Genomic DNA, 21,999 nt, shown 5'->3' on the forward strand with positions numbered 1-21,999 from the left:
TTCAAGTGTAATGCAAGAAGCGTTTCAAAGTAAACAGGACTTAAAAAAAAAAAAAACATAACAAATGGGTTTTTCGGCAAAATCAATTTATTTTATTCAAAGTAGTCTCCTTCTGCTTCAATACAGCTTTTTGCACGGTCCAAAAGCATGTCGAACGAGTGTTTTAGCGCGTTGACCGGTATGACCGCCAGTATGCCGGTGCAAGCCTTTTGAGTGGCCTCTACGTCTGCATAACGCTTTTCTTTCATAGGTAAATGCATTTTTTCGAAAAGGACGAAGTCGCACGGTGCCATAACAAGTGAATACGGGGAGTGGTTAATGGTTAAAATGAGATTTTTGGTCAAATAATCGGAATACGTTCCTTAACTTGCGCATGGAATAGTTTCTATCTCTTTGAGGAATTTCTAAATTTAATTTCTGATCTCTTTGGGGAAGAAAGGACCATCAACAGCGACTATTATATAGCGTTTTATTGGACTGTTTGAAGGACGAACTCACCGAAAACATTTGAAGAAAAAGGAAGTACTATTTCACCAAGATAATGCACCGTGTCATAAGTCCGTGAAAGCGATGGCAAAAATGTATGAATCCTGTTCCTGTTCTTAGATCTCAAAAGAATACTCGCTGGGAAGTAGTTTTCATCAAATGAAGAGGTGATCACCGAAACAGAGGCCTAGTTAAATGATCAGTATGACGAGCTGACTTCATTTATTCTGTCCGTCTGTCTGTATATCCGCGAACGAGTACTCCACTTTTCAAGATATCAATCTGAAAATTTGCGCACGTTCTTTCTTCCCAAAGGCTGCTTATTTGTCAGAAACGCCGATTTCCGACCACTATATCATATAGCTACCATACAAACTGACCGAATAAAATCAAGTCTTTATATGAAAGACTATTTTATTTGTCGAGGTATCTTTAAACTCTTTTTCACGTGAGCCACGTCCTTATCCAATGGAGTGGAGGTCTTTCGCTTCTTTTGCCTCCCCCGGAGGGCATCTGTCGGCCTCAGTCTGAAGAGGCACCTGTCGGCAAGAGTTATTCTGCGTTGTATTTAGAGACTGACATTGTTGGTGGTGTTAATACTGGTTGTAAGATAGACAAAATTATCTAACACTTCGAAGTTATGACTGTCAACAGTGGCTTGGGAGCCAAGCGCGAGTGCGCATAACCTCAAATATTACAAAAAAAATTCATCTCAGTTTCTTCATATTATGGTATATAATTATATTTATTATCGGTAAATTGCACAGCATACAAATTTATATATATTTATATATGTAGTTATGCTAAAAACTAAAACTTAATCGGTTCGTTTTTATGGAACTATTTTGTTGTTGCTAAGAAATCATATTTTATGTCTAGTAGGCTGTTTATCGTTTTTTGTTTCGTTTAATATTTGCAACTGTAAAAAATATTATTTATATCTGTACTTTCCTGAAAACATTTAATTTGGCTTACGTATTTTTAAGAAAATAGCTTTTATTGTGTTCTTAAGAGTAATTCGTTTGCTTCACTATGAACTTTTGTACTTTAGAAACAAAAGTAAGTAAAATACGTATTTTTATAAGTATAACAAATTTATATGTATATATATTTTTATAGTTTAATATCTTGTCTATATGTATTTGTATTGCTATGTAAATTGCTTGTTTCCCTTGGCTTCTAACAATGACTTGTACTCATAACTATTTTGTTACATTTAGTTAAAACAATTAAAATTAAAAATTATACTAATATAGACGCCCACAAATATATAGGCATGTAGAACATGACTCTATCGTCGTGGTATATAATGTCATAAAAAGTAGCAGGCTTTGGAAAATTCTGCCATTCCTCGCTTTTACATGCAACGAAGTGAATTTGATAGTTGTAGAATAAGAGTTTGTTGTTTTTGCTCTAGTAATTTATCCTCGTTCGCTCACAACCACACCAGAAAACCCCAAATAGCCAGCGCTAATGTAAGTCCAATAGTTAGGCCGAAGAGCAGTGCGCAAATGCCGAAGATAACGAGGAAGAGCACGAAGAAGCCAAGATAGTGTATGATATTGAAACTATAAATTTGTGTGAGGAGAAGAGAAAATATAATTAAATTGGTATGTTATGGCAGAACAATAGAAATTATACATTTGTAGAGGGATAAGAATGTGCACTGTTGTTTCTAGTTGAGATAAATTAATGTTAGGAAGAAAAAAGAAAAAAATGGATTGTCATGAAAAAGGCATAAGCTCTGATTTTGTAAGAGAAAATTGTAAAGCTTTCTGCTAAAACTTCATAATATTTCACTTTTCCGCTATTGTGATGTCAGCGGCAACACTCGGTGACGTCAGCGGTGCCGAGCTCGGTAAGTAAGCTTGTACTCAAAGAGTGGTCACTAGAAATAGCTTCAATTAACTTGAACATCAGGCTCGTTTGGCTGTCTGATCACAGCGGAATCCCTGACAATTGCAAATCACGGGCACTCTTGCCCCGCTCACGTCAAAATGAGACCGAATAGATCTTCATTGACGACTTGCGCTCTAGCTCTGGATCAATGGACCTCGCATGCGCTTAGCAGGCGTTGATTGACAACCAGTTTCTGTGCGACCGCGAGGTTCTTCAGGCCGAGAGTAGAACGCAAGGGATCGACTGAACTTATTTCCTTGAGAAAAGTTGATCTAACCACAATTATAGAAGTTTTTAGTGGACAAAGTTCAATAGGCATGGCGGCAAGGGTTTAAATCTTATCGGAAGGTAGTTGTTAAAGTTGTATGGAGGTCCTGCTTTGTCAAGTCTTTGCAAGACTGAGGCTGAAACATCTCGGTCACCTTAAACATAGTCGAAACTAATATTAGCAGTCTGAACAAATTTGTGATTGGCTAAAAGCGCTTTGTTGATCTGTAACGGTCGTCTGATCTAGTTTATAGAAGTTTATAGGTACCACAACGGACCGGCGTTGTATGTTATCCAAATGAGATACTTCTTGGATCGACCTTTTAACCTAACCTAACCTGCCGTCAGCGAAACAGCTGTAGCCGTCCAACTAGTAAGTGTGAATCACTAAGCAAGCATCATAAACTGCGCCATCATTTTATACACTCTACTAAGCGAAAATTGTATACTCACACTCTCCAATACATGCGATGCCATTTGGTGGTCTCTGCAGCCTCCTTAAAGTAGAAACGTCGCACACCGATCAAACAGCGATCTATGAACTCGGACCAGTCGCACGTGCTAGAATCGAAGTTATAACGTTTCTTGTCACTCTCATGCATCACCGTCATTATGCGTAGAGCATTTTTTAATGAATAGCGAAAATCTTTGTCGAGGAAGTAGTCGAACGCTTTGGTGCCCTTGTGAAAGACGCGCATATACTCATAGGCGCTGTCGAAAAAAATGGTTTTAAATTTTACATTTCAGATAAAATTATAGGCATTGAATACTCACGTGTGCTGTGGCATGCCAATACCGAACAATTTCTCTGGTATGGTATAAGCGAGCGCGGGTAATATGTGAAAGAGGTAAAAGAAGAGTTTATAACGCCAACCATTACGCAATTTTGTACTTGGCTTCCAAACGAAATTATTGGGCGGATGCCGTTTGACGCTCTCATTCATTATATTACATAATTCGATCAATGTTAGCGGGTTCACTTCGCCCGATGTACAGTGTATCACTTCGGGTTTTTCCAATGGATGCGTACCCACATACCAGCCCATAACTAGCGACGAATTAATCACAAAATCGCATGGTATAATATCGATGACAGAGGCGGCACGACCGCACATGGTGCGAAAGATGCCCTTTACGAAGCCGGCCAAATAGCCGAGATGACCAGAATTTGCATTGCCGACCCAGCCTTTCATTGGGTGTTCCCAGGTGCCGTAAACTGTATGTATGAGTAAAATAAAGGTGTGAAAGTATGATTTAACTAAAGGTTAAGCTCAAAGGATAACAGTATATGTAATTAATATCCGCAACACCACCACCTATCTTGAGACCCAGCATTCTTTATTGGATAATATTTGACCGAATAGGTCACGTCCAGCACACAGTGAAGAAAATATAGCAACCGTAGCTGAGAGTGTGCACGAAGACCGTGGAGGGTCGATTCGGCGATGTTTGCAGCTAATCGGACTGACGTATGGCTAATGCCTTGCGCAAGAACTGAAACCACTCGACCTTCATAAGTGACTTCGCTTCACACTATGGGTTCTTGAAAAGTTCCAAGAAGATCCGACGTTTTCGAGCCAAATTTTGTTCAGCGATGGAACTCATTTCTGGTACAATGGTTATGTAAACAAGCAGAATTGCCGCATTTGGGACGAAGAGCAACCTGAAGAAATTCAAGAGATGCCATTTCATCCAGAAAAATACGGTTGGGTGAGATTTGTGAACCGATCGAATGGCCGGTCCATATTTCTTCAAAAATGATGCCGGTGAGAACGTAATCGCGCCATTATAACCGACTTTTAATGCCTGAAATTGAAGCTCGTGATCTCGGCGACATTTCGTTTCAACAAGACGTTGCCACTTTCTCACATCGCATCAATCACTGGATTTATTGCGAGAACACTTCGACGACAGATAATATCATGTTTTGGGCTGGTCGATTGGCCACCACTTCCCTCAAATCGCATCAATCACTAGATTTATTGAGAAAACATTTTGGTGAGCAGATATTGGTCGATTGGCTGCAAAGCCAATGATATCGCATCGTTGGACTTTTTCCTGTGGGGATATGTAAAGTCTAAATTCTATGTGCACAATGCCGCTTCGATTAGGTCTTGGAACAAAACATCACGCTTGTCGTTCGCCAGTTACCAGTCGAAATGCTCGAACGAGACGTCGAAAATTGGACTCAACGGATGGACCAACTGAGAAGTAGCCGAGGCCGACATTTGAAAGAGAAAATCCTCAAAAAAAAAAATAAATGCCGAAGATGGTTCTTTCGAATAATAATAAACATTCTCCATTAAATAGATATAACGGATGTCTTCGGCAGCGGCATAGATCTCTAATATAAGTACATATATAGTGCAGTGTACTAGATTTCAGGAGGAAAGCAAACTATATGAATTCGTATGTGGATATTGTATAAAAGCATAAATACAGATTTCCGAAGATCGTTTTCAAGACGAATAAGTTTACGCCACCGAAATGGACAGTATCCAGTGAATGACTATTAACTATGTATTTAGCATTCTCCACCCACGATGCTCTCAAGACTGTAAAGAAACTTAACCGGAATAGATCCGGCCTTATACAGATCAATGTTTGCTTTTTTCCTAGAGGGATATGTACTCTCTTGCTATAAATAAAAAAAGGGTACTTTTTGGTATGTAGAAGACCCGAATCTTGTGGTCGATGAACCAGACTTTAGCGATTTGCAAGAATTATATAAAAAAATGGCAAAAGAATACATTGGCAAAATAAAGTAGTATAAAAAAGTACAAAATCCATTAATTTGAAGGCTCTTTACAAAGATCATTTGGCTCGTTGCTAATTAAACAAAATTAATAAAAATTATACATGTTTTCACACTCACCAATCGATGGCCGCACAATTGCCGCCGGCAATCCCGACATCTCTGCCATTAGTAAATTCTCCGATAGATTCTTTGTGAATGTGTACGTATTGGGGTGATCTCGTATGATCTCCTTACATTTCTCATCTGTGAAGTCTTCCCATTTAGCATCATCCTCAGCCATTTTCATCATATCATACGGATCGAATTGTGATTTGTAGACTTCTTCGACAATTAGGCCACGGTTGTTGCTATTGCAAAACGCGGTGGACAGATAAATGTAGGCGGAGAGATTTTTCAATTTCTTTGCCAGTTCAATGGTGCGCATTGTGCCGGTTAAATTCGTCTTAATGGCCGTACGTAGTGGTGAACTGAACTTGATCGTTGCGGCACTGTGATAGATCACATTCACTTTATCGATGAGCTCGTTTAATACTGCCTCGTTGAAGCCGAAATTCACTTCACTAAGCTCACCAACAATGGGCACGACTTTAGCGAGTGACTTCTCATTGAACTTCTGGAAGATCTGTGTTTGGGAGAAATGAAGAAAATTAGCAATAATTAAATTATTAGTAAATATTTAAAAGTTCTGCTATTAGACCATTAAAAATGGATCAGCTAGAAGATTGAAGCTGTTGTTTAATGTTGAACTCCAGTTTTGAAAGCAGCTGTTTTAGTTTCTTTAACTAAAAGTCTCCTCAGCTCAAGACACTGGTATTGCTAATATTATAGAAAGGTTGGTCTAAGAACTCTAAAATCTAAAATATACTGAGATTACAAACGTATGGACTTCCTTTTTAAGCTCTTCTATTACTCCTCAGCATTAGTTGTGATCCGTAGCTGTCCTTTTCGATCAATTGACTTTATAAATATATTTGGATCTTTCAAATGTGATCTTGGTAATTCATCTGTAGCTCAATCTCCAGCGTTCGAATGCGTCAAAATACTGATCTGTTCCAGTTCCAATACAGACATTTCTAAGTAGTAGACCGCGCATGCGTAGCAGAAAAAATGTATATACTGCCACTTTTTAAGCAAAATCAGAAGGCGAGTCATTAAGAGGGCGAATTTCAGTTTTTTACTATCTTAACTTACAAAAGATGTTGATGGGGAAAAACACCACACCTTTGAGAGTCTCTCACAATTATTTTCGTACGGGAAGCATACCTTTAGCTGGACAACTATAAAGCTGTTTAGTTTATCAGATGAGGCATCTTTGTTGAAACGGCAGGCACAAGAGCGCCAGACTGCAGGCGGCCGCACTAAGATCATCACTAACTCATTGTGCTCCCAGATGGTTAGCAAATTAAGACTTATCCAGCAACTGAGAGTATTTGCTAATATAGAGCAAATTTTGTTCTAACACCTGCTGCCCAATATCCTTTAAATTGGAGCATTGGGAGCGGTTGAATATATCCCGACTCATTCGGCTGAAGACAGGATATTCCCATAGATAATGTTTCAGCGTCTCATTATTTTCCATGCATCTTCAGGGTAGATGTCCATGATGATCCTACAATATTACTAGGTTCCCTTTTGCCTAAAAGTGGAAGCTTTTTGGTCTGCCCACCATCGACACTATCTCAAAGTAACTTTGTGGTAAGTCCTCTATTGAAAATGTTCCAAGACCTGAGCTGCTCTTCTAGGGTCCTTGCTTCAAAAAACTCTTGAAAGTAAAGTAACTTTGTGGTATGCCCTGGTTGCTAGTGTTCCAAGACATGAGGTGTTTTACTAGGGTCCATTGCTTCAAAAAGCTTTTGAAGGAGCTTACTCGTTTTACTACAGAAGAAGCGCATTGCTGTTCCGGTTTCAACCCTTGATCCATCGGTGAATGTGTAGATTTTACTGTTGTGTCTGTTAATCACACAATCATTGACCAATTCTTCTCTACTGGGGAATGAAAACGACGTGGTTAATTCCATATGGATCTCCTTTTCTCGTTCACATTGCCAATTTAGCCCGAGTTCAATAACAAGGTCGACTATGATACCATATCCATACTGTCTCCGAATCTGACTCCAATGGCCTAAAATCCTGAGCCGGATGGCCGTAAGCATTGCGTCATACTTAATTTGATTATGTATTGGCTGAATATCGTGGATAAAGACCAGAGATTTGTTGTTGTAATTTCCATAGCGCCCGTAATCCCCAGCCAGCAGACCCGTTGCTTCCAGGGAATTAATGTGGCACTTTTCCGATAATTAATCCATCGCACCACATGTTAATATAGGACGAATGACACATGCGTAGAGCCAATAGACTATAAGAGGCCGTAAACTCCACTTTATAGTACTGGCTCATCTGAAAGAGTTCCAGATTCGAAGGGCTTTGGAAGTCTTGCTCTCAATATGTTCTCTGTAGATCAGGTTTTTATCTAGCATAACTTCAAGATATTTGACATAGTTTGAGAATGCAATAGTTCTAACTATTAAAAAGATATCGAATTGAGATCTAGTAGTGAAAATTTTTGGGTAGTCATGAACTCGTTTGGTCAAGTCTTGGATACATGATCTCGAAGGAAAAATTTAGCTTTTGACGTGGCCGTTATATTGACAACACATCAGCTATCTTATAAAAGGCATACTTTCTAAAGGGTGATACATTTCGAGGGTATCAAATGGGTCTGGCAGTGAATGAGGGCAAGACTAAATATCTCCTGTCATCAAACAAACACTCGTCGCTCTCGCGACTTGGCACTCACGTCACTGTTGACAGTCATAACTTTGAAGCTGAAGATAATTTCGACTATCTTGGAACCAGCGTAAACACCACTAACAATGTCAGCCTAGAAATCCAACGCAGGATAACTCTTGCCAACAGGTGCTACTTCGGACTGAGTAGGCAATTGAGAAGTAAAGTCCTCTCTCGACAAACAAAAACCAAACTCCATAAGTCACTCATAATTCCCGTCCTGCTAAATGGTGCAGAGGCTTCTGGACGATGTCAACAACGGATGAGTCGACGTTGCGAGTTTTCGAGAGAAAAGTTCTGCGAAAGATTTATGGTCCTTTGCGCGTTGGCCACGCCGAATATCGCATTCGATGGAACGATGAGCTGTACGAGATATACGACGACATTGACATAGTTCAGCGAATTAAAAGACAGCGGCTACGCTGGCTAGGTCATGTTGTCCGAATGGACGAAAACACTCCAGCTCTGAAAGTATTCGACGCTGTACCCGCCGGCGGAAGCAGAGGAAGAGGAAGACCTCCACTCCGTTGAAAGGACCAAGTGGAGAAGGACCTGGCTACGCTTGGAATATCCAATTGGCGCAACGTAGCGAAAAGAAGAAACTACTGGCGCGCTGTTGTTAACTCGGCTATAATCGCGTAAGCGGTGTCTACGGCAATTAAGAAGAAGAAGAAGATACATTTCGAGGTTCCTTACTTTTTACAGAGAATCCACATAAACTTCAAATATAACGGGGAATGTTTATTATCATTCGAAAGAACATTCTTCATTTATTTTTTGATGATTTTCTCTTTCGAATGTTGGCGGCGGCTAAGTCTCAAACGGTCCATCTGTTTAGTCCAATTTTTGTTGACTCGTTCGAGCATTTCGATTGTTAAGCGGCGAATGATACGCGTGATGTTTTGCTTCATGGTCTCAAACGAAGCGGGATTATGCGCATAGACTTTTGTCTTTTCATATCCCCACAGGGAAAAGTGTGATATCACACGATCTTGGTGGCCAATCGACCGGCTCAAAGCGTGAAATTATCTGCTCACCGAAGTGTTCTCTCAATAAAACCATTGATTGATGCGTTGTGTGGGACGTGACGAAATCTTGTTGAAACCAAATGTCGCCGAGATCACGAGCTTCAATTTCAGTTATCAAATAGTCGGTTATCATGGCGTGATAATGGTCGCCATTGACGGTTACGTTCTCATCGGCATCATTTTTGAAGAAATATGGGCCGATGATTCCACTGGCCCAAAAACCACACCAAACCGTTGTTTTTTGAGGATGAATTTGTAGCTTTACATAGAATCTCTACAGGTTGGTCTTCGTCCCAAATGCGGAAATTTTGCTTATTTGCATACACGTTGAGCCAGAAATGGACCTCATAGCCGAACAGAATTTGGCTCGAAAACATCGGATCTACTTGGAACTTTTTAAGAACCCAGAGAGCGAAGCGATGTCGCGTGGTAAGCGGCTTCTACTTCAACTTGGATCATTCGTTATAAAGCGAACCACCGTTAAATGGGTTTAGTTTTTGTTTAGGTTTTGCGTTTGATTCTAACCGTTCGCAAAATATTAATTGTGATGTTAATAAAAGTCAACAAAAAACATATTAGTCTCAATTCAGTTAATGTTTTTTTTAATTAACTTACAAATAGCAGTTTTTTCAGCAGTGACTTCAGCTACTTTTATTTCTTTACGCACATTTTCTCATATTTTTTTTTAATATTTCACATTTTTTACACAGCGCAACCAACAGGTGGCGACGGTTTTTATTTATGAGTGATTTTAATGACTTGTAAACTGCATATTTTGACTTTATTATGCATTTAAATTTAAATTTAATACAACTATAAGTGCAAATGCCTGCGTAGAAGTGCAAAATGATATAAAAACAATAACGGTAGCACAGCTGCTATGCGGCTATAACACAAGAGATATGTAGTCGCATTAACGCACGACTTAAATCGCACTTCAAGTGTCATTAAGTGCGCAATTATTTCGCTGCTAATGTATTTAACTTTTTTTCCCAACTGCTTTTCATTGTCTGCGGCTGTTTTGTATTTACATAGCGTGTGATGCGTTGCGCATGCGTCACATGCAAACACACTAGCGGACAACGGTCAGTGACTTGGTACGTGTGGACGGGCGTCAAAGAAGAAAAAAGCAGATATTAAGAAGAAAAAAATAAAAAAAGAAATTGAAAAAAAGACAATTGAAAAGAAAAAAAGACAATTTTTTAAATCACTTTTCCGTGTCGCTTTTGCTTGTCAAGCGGATGTATCGTGACATCTGCTCCAGTCGCTTTTCATATTGAATTTATTATTTCTTGAAAATTTCATCTTTCAACATTTTCTTTTCACTTCCTCAATTATATTTTTTCATAACTGTCAGCGCATCCGTCCATTTTGACAGATGTCGCAGTTCGCTGAATGTCACTCGCTGCCCGCCTTCGTATGCGGTTTGGTAGGCGGTTATGGCTGGGTGCTGATGCGTTGTGGTTTTCTTTATACCTTTTGGAGATTGTATTGTAATTAAGTGAAGCTTATGATGCTTGAGTGAATATATGAATTATATAGTATATTTATAGGGAATTATGTAAGTTGTTAACAGGCTTATATTTAGTTCGTTTCTATTGGTTAATTTGGGCTCATTTATTTTTATTATATTTGTGATATATTTTATTAGATTTGCAACTGCAATTATTTTTTGGTAATATTACTTCCTATCAAAGAAAAAAAATACTTTTGGAAACCTTGCTTTAGGACATATGTAGATGCTTTTAATAGGAAAACTTGGTTTCACAAGGTGATTCAAAAGTTAAGGAATCATCTGAGACTTTATATATCGGTGCCAATGCGCAAAGGACCATAAATCTTCAAGAGAACCTTTCCCTCTAAAACTCGTAACGCGACTCATCAGATGTTGTTTTCATTCGTGACTCTGCACCAACCATATAACAGGACGGGGGAGATGATTGACTTGTAGAGTTTGATCTTTGTTCGTCGAGAGAGGACTTTACTTCATAATTACCTACTCAGTCCGACGTAGAACCTGTTGGCAAGAGTTATTCTGCGTTTGATTTCGAGGCTGATATTGTTGTTGACGTTAATGATGGTTCCAAGATAGACGAAATTATCTACGACTTCGAAGTTATGACTGTCAACAATGGCGTCCCCCTGCGGGTACGGGGGGACCTCTCCGGGTTCGAGGGGAAACCGAATATACCCGCGGTAAGGCATGCCTGTCGTAAGAGGCGACTAAGATCCTGGCCACCAGTCCAGGGCTGTATGGAAGCTCAACTAGTCGTAGCTTCGGCTACAAGGTCAATACCAAAGACTTTAACCTGGTACCACGGGGAGCAGTAGCCCATGGAGTTCGCTCCAGTCTGCTCATTGGGTTTGGCTCTTTGTGGAGATTCGTGGTGGCTGTGGTTAAAACCCAAATCGCGGGAAAAACTGACTTTGTCAGTCGAATGTGGAGTTGCATTGCAACCGGGTGCCGGACCCAAAGTACGGCAGAGGTTTTAGATGGGCCTCGAGCTCTACCAAGGTGGTTAGTGTGTCCATGCCACACTGCCGATTGGTACTGAAAATTGTTACCCAATTTTCAGGGCGCTGATCGACGCATTGTAATGATCCGTTGTGCTTTTGAGCACCGTGGAGTTAAGCTGTCGCCAGCAGGATCCCATGTTAAACACTATCACTTTGTTGTCAACAATGACGTGGGAGAAAAACCGCGAGTCCGACGATTGTTTGTTTGATGACAAGAGGTATTTCGTCTTGTCCTCGTTAACTACTAGACCCATTTGCTTCGCTTCCTTATCCAGTCTAAAGAAAGCAGAACTAACGGCGCGGATGTTGGGGCCAATGGTATCATTGGCGTACGCCTGCAGATTTGCACTCTTATAGAAGATTGTACCTGCTCGACTAAGGTCTGCAGCTCGAATAATTTTCTCCAGTAGTAGATTGAAGAAGTCGCACGATAGGGAGTCGCTTAGTCTGCAACCTTGTTTGGTATCGAACGGCTCGGAGAGGTCCTTTTCGATCCTGACGGAGCTTGTGGTATTGCTGAAGGTCAGTTTACACAGTCGTATTAGATGTGCGTGGATACCAAATTCATAAATAGCAGCATAAAGTCAGCTCCTTTTCATGCTGTCAAAGCAGCTTTGAAATCGACGAAGAGGTGGTGTGTGTCGATGCTCCTTTCACGGGTTTTTCCCAAGATTTGGTGCATGGTGAATATCTAGTCAGTTGTTGACTTTCCAGGCCTAAAGCCACACTGTTAATGTCCAATCAGTTTGTTAACGGTGAGCTTCAATCTTTCACACAATACGCTCGATAGAACCTTATCCGCGATGTTAAAGAGGCTTATCCCACGGTAGTTGGCGCAGATTGTGAGGTCTCCTTTTTTGTGGATCCGACCATATGCTACAAAAAAGCTGATGTAGGATCCTTATCAGTTCTTCGTCGCCGTATTTGAATAGCTCACCCGGCAATACATAGACTCCCACCGCTTTGATGTTCTTCAAACGTGTAATTACTATTTGAACTTCTTCGTAGTCGGGCAAAAGAGCGTCTGCTCTATCGCCATAGCTTGGAGAATCGGGTGCACCATCCCCTGGTGTTATACATTCACTGCCTTTCAGCAGGCTGGAGATGCCTTCCCTCCATGCTTTTAGTATGCTCTGGTCATCAGTCAGTTGAAAACCTGTGGGGGTTCTACAAGAGTTTACTCCGGTCTTGAAACCTTCTATTAGTCGCCGCATGCGTCTCGCTTCTCTCTTCAATTCTCAGTATCTATCCCATCCCGCACGTGTTGTGGTTGATTGTTACGTTGCGTTTCTCTGATTTCTCTCGTTGAAGGAATAAATGACAAAAAGCTTGATTTCTAAAGGTGATTCTAAATTTAAGGAATCAGCTGAAGGCTGCTCAAAGTAAGATGTAGTGAATACAGATCTTAACAGTGGCCCTCTATTGCTTTCTATTACCTGCCTCTCTTACTTTCTATTAGTTTAATCTTTTATTTATTTTGAAATATCACTAGTCTTTTCACTCACCGGCTTCTGCAGCAAACGACTTATGCGCTCATTGGGATCGAAGTTGCGTTTTCCTCTAACCAGTACATAGATGGTACCAATGTCGGGGTGTGTATCTAGCAGTTCTTCAATCAGCACTGTGCCCAGAAATCCCGTACCGCCAGTGAGGAAAATGTTCTTATGCGCAAAGAACTCTGGCACTGTGCCGATATTCTTTAGATTCTTCTCATTTTGTTCTTTGAGCGCCAACTCCTCGGTACTGCTGCCATGATCACTGATGACAGCCATCGTATAATTGAGATTTGTTGGCGGCGCCAATGTGAATGCTTACAAAGTGGCGGTACTAAGCAGAGTAAAGGCGAACCAAAGTCAAGGCGATATTGGTGTAACGGTCGATAGCTGATATCACGTGTAGGCTGAAAAGATATAGAGTTGTAGGCAAGTAAGTAATTGAAGATCGAGTATAAAAATTGTAAACAATATTTTAGTATTATAGAAAATCCGATTTCGATTTTCGATTTTGATGGATAAGTTTGCATGACAGCTATACTATCTTCGGAGATCTTAGGTACCAATGCGTGAGAGATTTCTTGAAGTTATCTCGTCAAATGAAAAATCTTTACATACAAGCTATATTCTATAGTGATCCGATATCAGCGGTTCCGACTAATGAGCAACTATTCATCAGTTTACAGGCGAAGGTAAAAGGTAAAGGTTTCTAATCGTAACCACTCAAAGTGAAACAGAATTTGAGTTTTGGTTATAAAATGGTTATATATTCGTTATCATATACTTATATATCGGTTATTATATCTGAAAGGGATTTTCGATTTTTTTTTTGATGATACGCTGTTTTGCATTTTAGGTGACGATATAGTTTATGGAGCCTCTGACGTTTCCTACTGGGTGTTACAAACTTCGTGGCAAACTTAACGTATTTTGTTCAGTCTATAAAAATTGAAAATCGCCAGCTAATGCACTTGACCGTTGTGGATGTCGACGAAAGCGCGTGCTTTACAAGTCACCGCCGACACATTCACAGCCACCGTCACAGCTTAGGCAACACGTCTAGGTCTTTGGCTTGTGACGGCGGCAACTTGTCGTTGGTATGGCCTTGTGCGCATGCGCTTGCACCCAACCCTGGCCTTGGTGCGTGCGTAGTAGCGCGAGCGTACAGACATACAAACGGTTTTTTACGCTGCTTCCTTAGAGGCGGTTGAAGTGTTAATCGTATTGTTGTTGTTTGTCAAGTTCATTAATTATACCGATTTTCAGATTTCTTTATTTTTGTTCTTAAAGAAGTGAGAAAAAAGTATTATTATCTTTTCTAAGAGCGAGTCTGGCGCGTTGAGGTTATATCGTTGCTACCGTTAAATGTCGAGTCAGCGAAAAACGAGTTTTTCTTATACAATATATATGTATCTATGAAGCTGTACACTGTCAAGGTTTTTATTAAGAATTAATTTTGACTTTGACTTGAATTTGTGTTACTTTGTTTCTTTAGAATAAGTTGTTGTAGGTCAAGTGAGAAAAGACACTTGAAAGATAATAAAATATTTTCAAATACTAAGCAAAAGATATAATTGGTGGTAGAATGTCCATAGAACTAACTAAATTTTGTATTAATTTAAATATTGGAGAAAGAATGTTTTTTGAAAGGTTTCTTTATGTGAAAAATTGAAACCTTGTAGCTAAGTGTCTTATAAAATAAATAGGCGCAATATTGATCAATATTCAAATATATTTTTTAGGCATACAATTTCTATTATATTTTTATGTTTTTCATTACTCCTGACTATTTATCTGCATAGTCAACCCGCAGAAGCGAGAGTGGGAGAGAGAGAGAGAAGTGTTAGGTATATTTATAGCAAAGTCAATTGGATTCATTGGATAAATATTCTTGCAAAAATCTTTACCATTTGAAAAATTTAATTTTAAAAAATATTTATATGATACACAGGTGGCAACCCTTCTCAAATAATAACAGCTTCATATCCATATTATACCACAGAATACCTACTATTTTAAAACAAATTAAATTATTTCTTTGAAATATGTGGCAACCCCTCTCAAATATTAGCTTATATAAAAAATTTCTGAAATCAACGCTTAATCTTTAATATACTCTAATATAATACCATATTTCTTCTTTAAAATTTAATTTAATTATTTCTTTGGAATATGTGGCAAGCCTTCTCAAATAATAGTTAAGTAACAATACCACAAAACCACTTTAGCTTAATATCTATACTATACCACATAATAATTTTTTTGTTTTAAATTAAATTAAATTATTTCTCTGAAATATATGTGGCAACTCCTGTCAAATATTAGCTTAAATAAAAATATTTCAGAAACTAACATTTAATCTTTAATATACTATAATATAATACTATTTTTTTCTTTAAAATTTAATTGAATTATTTCTTTGAAATATATGGCAACCCTTCTCAAATATTAGCTTATATAACAAAATTTCTGAAACCATTTTGGTTTCATAAGTTATTATATTAATATTTTTGAACTGATGGCAACTTTTACAAATGTTAGTTTGACATCTATAACGTCTGTTGTTTCAAATTTATTGGCTTACATTTTTTAAACAGCTGGCAACCTTCACCAAAAAATAGTTTTGACTATAAGCTTGCTAAACATTTTTTCCAACTGACTGTAAGGAGTCCTTTGTAGTTATTATAAATTTTACTGAATTATATACATATTTGTGAAAAAGGTGGCAACACTGTAAAAATCTATCTCCGACAAAAAATAACATTTTTGTCACATAAATGTATTGATAAAATTGATTTCCATTTCATATTGTAAAAGTATTTTTTTTGTAGGTGGCAACCCTTACAAATATTTAATAAAATTCAAAACCTTCATTTTGACGCCCTTATTGTAAGAATTCCTGTGAACTACTAATTTCATTCAAATTATGTTTTAAAATTATGTGGTAACACCTTACAAAAATATCTTCGCCGGAAAAATTCCTCACATATGTACATATGTACATAAGTTTGATTGAAACCCTTATTGCAACCCTTTTCTTATAAATTTTATTCAATTCAATTAAATTTATACCTACATCTGTATACTTGTATTTGGCTATAAGTTTATTTAGGTGGCAATCTCTTCTAATAAGTAAAAAATAATACAGTTTAAACTAGAAGCCCTGTTAAACTGCTTTAGTTAAGCAATTTTTCGTTCTTCTTAATTTTTTTACACTTAAAATTTCAAAAAGGTGGCAACCTTGAATATATCTTCATAAAAAAATCATATTTTCACTGACAACAAAAATAAAATTTAATTATAGTTTTAAATAACGAAAGCAAATTTAAAAATATTTCGCTTGAAATAAGTTTATTTAAGTGGCAACCTATTCAAATAAATAAAAAATAATATAGTTTAAACTAAAAGCCCTCTTAAACTGCATCGGTTTGGACATTTTTTGTTCTTATTAATTTTTGTAAATAAAAAAATTCAAAAAGGTGGCAACCTTAAATATATCTTTACAAAAATACACAGAAAAAATTAAATTCCATTAAAATTTAATAAAAAAATTAAACAACTAAAGTAAATCTAAAAATATTTAGGTAGAAATTGATCATTGGAGACCCGAAATGACTCGAGTGAGAATCCCTCTAAATAAGTTAAAATTAATATAGTTTAAACCAGATCATCAGTTTCGAGATTTTCTTCTTTCTAATCAAATTTTCTAGAAGAACTCTTCAACGGCATCAGTTTCAAGGTTTTTTTACTTATCAAATTTTATATAAACAAGATTTAAGACAGGTGGCAGTCTTAATTTTTTTTTATAAATCAATAATTTTTTACACTGTAGAATTAAAATTTTAATTAATATTAAAAACAACTATAGCAAATTTACAAATATTTCTATGAAATAAATCATTCGAGACTCGATTTAAACCGTATGTTCCAGTGGGTAGCTTCATATAAATAAAAAAATAAAAATATATCTATTATCTATTTTCAATGCATTTCCTTACACATTTTGAGTGTCTCATACCAGCTTTAGCCGCTTTGATCTAATATGCATAGCAACCAAATATGCAGAGCGCCCTTCTGTCTGCTGAACCTGCGAGCTAACACGTCTTTCAAACTTTTTTCTGTATGCAGCTGCAGTTTTTCAGCCAAAATTTGTGTGTTTATGTGTCACACGACCTTTTGCTCAGCATTAACGGTGCAAAAGCGTGTTTCAGCGCGCATTCCATTGTGACCTATAAGCCTCGTGCACAAGCACCTCGTATAATGAATGAGATTTCTGATTCATGGTTTGGTGCCTTTGAAGTTTGCATAAATAAGAAAAAAACGTATCTTGATATCTGTTTATTTCCTCTCTTTTCTTTGTAGGCATGTTGTACCGGTATTTGTGTCAAGGTCAATTTGATTTATTTCAAATGAAGCTGCGTGTGCCTGAATCGATTACGATCAAATGCCATTACAATCAAATCACACCAACATATTAGCTCAAGCCTATACATATATACATATAGCCGCCAAATAATATTGAAGTGTTATTTCAGCTTTGCCGGAATTGGCCGATCAAAAATACCGTTTTTACAATGCTTTAAAATACAGTCTTGCTTTTGGAGGTAAGCAACTAGCAGCGGTCAAAATAAAATATTTAAATGAAAAAAAAAAAAAATAGTTTTAAGCATTTATAATATACATATATATACACTTGTATATATATACATATATTTAGATTTGTAAGTTTGTAAATAAAGGGGTGTGCACACTAATTAAACGGTGTGTGTCTTTGATTAACTTTGTAGTGCCGAATTTTATTATTGCCTCTGAGTTTATACACATAAAATTAGTCAGCAAAGTAAGATGTGCGCTTTTTCACAAGACACACCCAATTTAATAAATCCCAATTTATAAATATTCAGTGATATTTAGAACCAATAGAATTATACATTTTTATTAATTTTGGGTATAAATTGGCATAGAAGTACTGGCACGAGTAGACCTTGAGATGTGTAATATAAAAACTGACAATAGTCTTAAGCATAGCAATGAAGAGGGTTATTACGCGGGTTAAGCTCACTCACAAAATGCAAATTTTTTCAATACTGGTGTGAAAACAAGCCGCCTTCGTTTGGCCATTTCTCTGTGCGCTTTACTTGAGCTCCTCTGCGTTTGTCAAAAAATTTACATGTGAAATCAACAACAAAGTTATATCGTTAAATTTCATGCAATGTGTTATGTGGAGCACCCTTTAAGTGATATAATTCTTTCTCAAACATCTTTAATTGCTTATGCCAGTACATGTGCTGCATTTATACCAGCTTTGTATTCGATTCGCCATTTTTCAAGGCTTGTTGAATGAAATATCACTCTAATATAAGGCTTGTGGCTTAACAAAAAAAAAATATTGTCCAATGTCAGAGGGGGGTTAAATTCTTCAATCAATTTGTCGCTTACATTTATACCAGTTGTATGTTCTGTACAACCATTTTGAAAGTTCAATTTTATTCAATGAGTTATGTGGAGAACCCTTTAAGTGATGTAAGTTATTTTTAAAAATCTTTAGCTGCTTATGCCAGTACGTGTATTGCATTTATACCAGTTTTGTATTCGAATCGGCGTTTTCCAAGGCTGGTTGAATGTAATGTCATTCTAATCTAAGGTTTGCGGTTTAATAGAAAAATTTATTTTTTAATATCAGAGGGGTGCAAGACTCTTGAATCAATTTGTCGCTTAAATTTATACCAGTTCTATGTTCGATTGACGCATTTTGAAAATGTGGCAAATTTATGATCTAAAACTTTATAGAAACAATTATTTTCTAATGTCAGAGGAGGGCTAGACTATTTAATCAATTTGTCGCTTACATTTATACCAGTTGTATGTTCGATAGACCCGTTTTTAAAATTGTGGCAAATCAACAATCTGATGCTTAACAAAAAAAATACTTTCTAATATCAGAGGGCAGCTAGACGCTTTAATCACTTTGTCGCTTACATTTATACCAGCTGTATGTTCGATTGGTTTATTTTGAAAAAGTGGCAAATCACTAGTTTTAGGCTTAATAAAAGAAATATTTTCTAATGTCAGAGGTTCTCTAATGCTCTTTTATGAATTTGTCGTTTAAATTTATACCAGTTGAATGTTCGTTTTGCCAGTTTTGAGACTCTGGAAAGTCTTGCACCACAATTTTAGGCTTAACAGAAAGTTTTTTTTTAATGACAAAAGGGGCTAGACTAGTAAATTGCTAGAAAGAAGTTTCAGTGGTCCCTAAATAACCTTATAATGACAAAATAGCTTAAGGAGTGGCGTAATGAAATAAGAACAAGCTATTTCTTTAACAAAAAATGATGTAAACTTTAAAAAGAACAGCACTCAGCAATAAATAAACATTGAAAAAGTTCTCGCGACACATTTCTTCAAAAAAAAAAAATAAAAAAACACAGAATAAAAATAAAAAAATTTATAAAAGAAAATAAATAAATTATATTTAGAAATCATCAATATGCCCGATTTAATGCTGTTTTACACATTGCTCACTTTGACAACCCGAATAATTTTTGAGTATTGCAATGAACGAAATCCACAATATTTACCTTGTATATAATATATTAACAAAACAACAAATCATGTAAGCAAAAAAAAAAAAAAAAGAAATGCGCAAAGCATTTGATGACAGCTTTCACCTTAAAGTGAAAAAAAGAAAATTTTTTTAATTATCGGCGCACTCAATAACGTCAATTTTAGCGCATTAAAGCCTAAAAATTCATTTAAAATTCCCCAACCTTAACACCTTCTTCTATTCAGTTATGTTTTTTTATAGTTTTGTATATATATGTATATATATTTTCACCACTTTAAAAAATTTCAAATACATTGCTTATGCTCCGCCAATTATCCCACGCGTTAAACACACGAGCCCACAAATTCAACAGCAAGTTCGTTGCTTGAGTCTTTTGTAGGCAACTGCCTTCTACAGAGTGTAGTCGTCTATTGCCCATCGCTTTTGTTATTGAACACGCGTAAAATTGCGTGCATGCCTTCAAAGCTAACGGCAAAGTAACGAAAAGTGACAGATAAGTCAATATTGACATATCTTTGTTATAGAAAATGTGGGGAATGTGTTTTTGTAATGGCTGTTTAAAGAACAATGAACCGCTTTGCTTGAGAAATGAATGGCTAATTTGAAGGGCTTTTGAGGGAAAAACCTGTTTTAAGGTTTACTTGACTAAACTGTAGTATTCCGCTAATATTATTTGTGCAAACAATGTGTTATAATATTTGAAAGTTTAAGCGACATTAGGTGCAAAAATGTTGTTACAGATAATAATAATAAAAAATAATAATATAAATAAATTTAAAATTACATGAAATAAAAAATATTATTTTATATACTATTATAATAATAATAGTAATTTTTATTAAAAAACGAACTAATTTAAAACACATTTTTGTAGAAAAAATCTTATTTTTTTTAAATTATTAATGTGATTAATATTTATCAAATTTTTTACTTTTTTTGGCGTTTTCAATATTATTGCTAATTTTTAAACCGAATGAAATGAAAATTCTTTGTGTTATTATCTACTCTCAGTTCGCCTATTTTAAGGCATTCACATGGTCACAACGTATTGTCTACGAATCGTCGCCCATGCGCACATTTATGTAAATTCAGATTTCAATTTAGGTGAGTCTGCTGTTAATAGTTCGTATGAGTTTGGTAACTGATGTCAAAACGTTTGCAAATGTGGCCATATTTATGTATTTTTAAAGCTTTATTTAGTTAGTGATAAATTGTGCGTTTTACTGCGTATTTCTTATGCTGATAGAAGCTTCGTTCCTATTGTTTAGTTTCTCTATCAGTTGTAGAGCATAATAATATTATGATTTCCAATGAAATGTTATATTTCTGCTTATATAAATAGCTATGACTAAAGTTTCTTGTATAATAGAAGTCATGTTTGTTGTCACGTAGCGTTGGTGGCTATTTATATGATAAAAAAACTAAATAATTATAAATAAACAAGTAAGGAAGGGCTAAGTTCGGGTGTCACCGAACATTTTATACTCTCGCACGATAAAGTGATAATCGAGATTTCATTATACGTCATTTACATATTTTTCAAATACAATATCATCATTGGTTCCTAATGTTTATACTCGTATTATACAGAAAAGACATCAGATGGAATTCAAAATATTGTTATATTGGAAGAAGGCGTGGTTGTGAACCGATTTCACCTATATTTTTAGTGATTTTCAACATAACCTTTGTATGGGAGGTGGGCGTGGTTATTATCCGATTTCTTCCATTTTTGAACTGTATATGGAAATACCTGAAGAAAACGACTTTTTGCTAATTTTTAAACCGAATGAAATGAAAATTCTTTGTGTTATTACCTACTCTCAGTTCGCCTATTTTAAGGCATTCACATGGTCACAACGCATTGTCTACGAATCGTCGCACATGCGCACATTTATTCAAATTCTGATTTCGTTTTAGGTGAGTCTGCTGTTAATAGTTCGTTTGAGTTTGGTAACTGATGTCAAAACGTTTGAAAATGTGGTCATATTTATGTATTTTTAAAGCATTATTTAGTTAGTGATAAATTGTGCGTTTTACTGCGTATTTCTTATGCTGATAGAAGCTTCGTTCCTATTGTTTAGTTTCTCTATCAGTTGTAGAGCTTAATAATATTACGATTTCCAATGAAATGTTATATTTCTGCTTATATAAATAGCTATGACTAAAGTTTCTTGTAGAATAGAAGTCATGTTTGTT

The 21,999-nt window shown here is 36.4% G+C and overlaps 1 protein-coding gene across 1 annotated transcript in view; it reads right to left on the reverse strand.

Annotated features, from left to right (window-relative positions):
- Positions 1–1,237: 1,237 nt before the first annotated feature.
- The window catches only part of LOC120770859 (putative fatty acyl-CoA reductase CG8303), a 53,892-nt gene continuing 33,130 nt past the window's right edge, over positions 1,238–21,999 (reverse strand). Inside the window, exons 3-7 of the mRNA XM_040098474.1 lie at positions 13,248–13,642; positions 5,528–6,032; positions 3,427–3,868; positions 3,106–3,363; positions 1,238–2,054 (exon numbers count right to left, since the gene is read on the reverse strand). Coding sequence (XP_039954408.1) covers positions 1,922–2,054; positions 3,106–3,363; positions 3,427–3,868; positions 5,528–6,032; positions 13,248–13,514 — 1,605 coding nt within the window. The 5' untranslated portion in view covers positions 13,515–13,642 and the 3' untranslated portion in view covers positions 1,238–1,921. The remainder of the gene's footprint in view (positions 2,055–3,105; positions 3,364–3,426; positions 3,869–5,527; positions 6,033–13,247; positions 13,643–21,999) is intronic.

The sequence above is a fragment of the Bactrocera tryoni genome, chromosome 3 (assembly GCF_016617805.1).
Source record: "Bactrocera tryoni isolate S06 chromosome 3, CSIRO_BtryS06_freeze2, whole genome shotgun sequence".
Classification (NCBI taxonomy): domain Eukaryota; kingdom Metazoa; phylum Arthropoda; class Insecta; order Diptera; family Tephritidae; genus Bactrocera; species Bactrocera tryoni.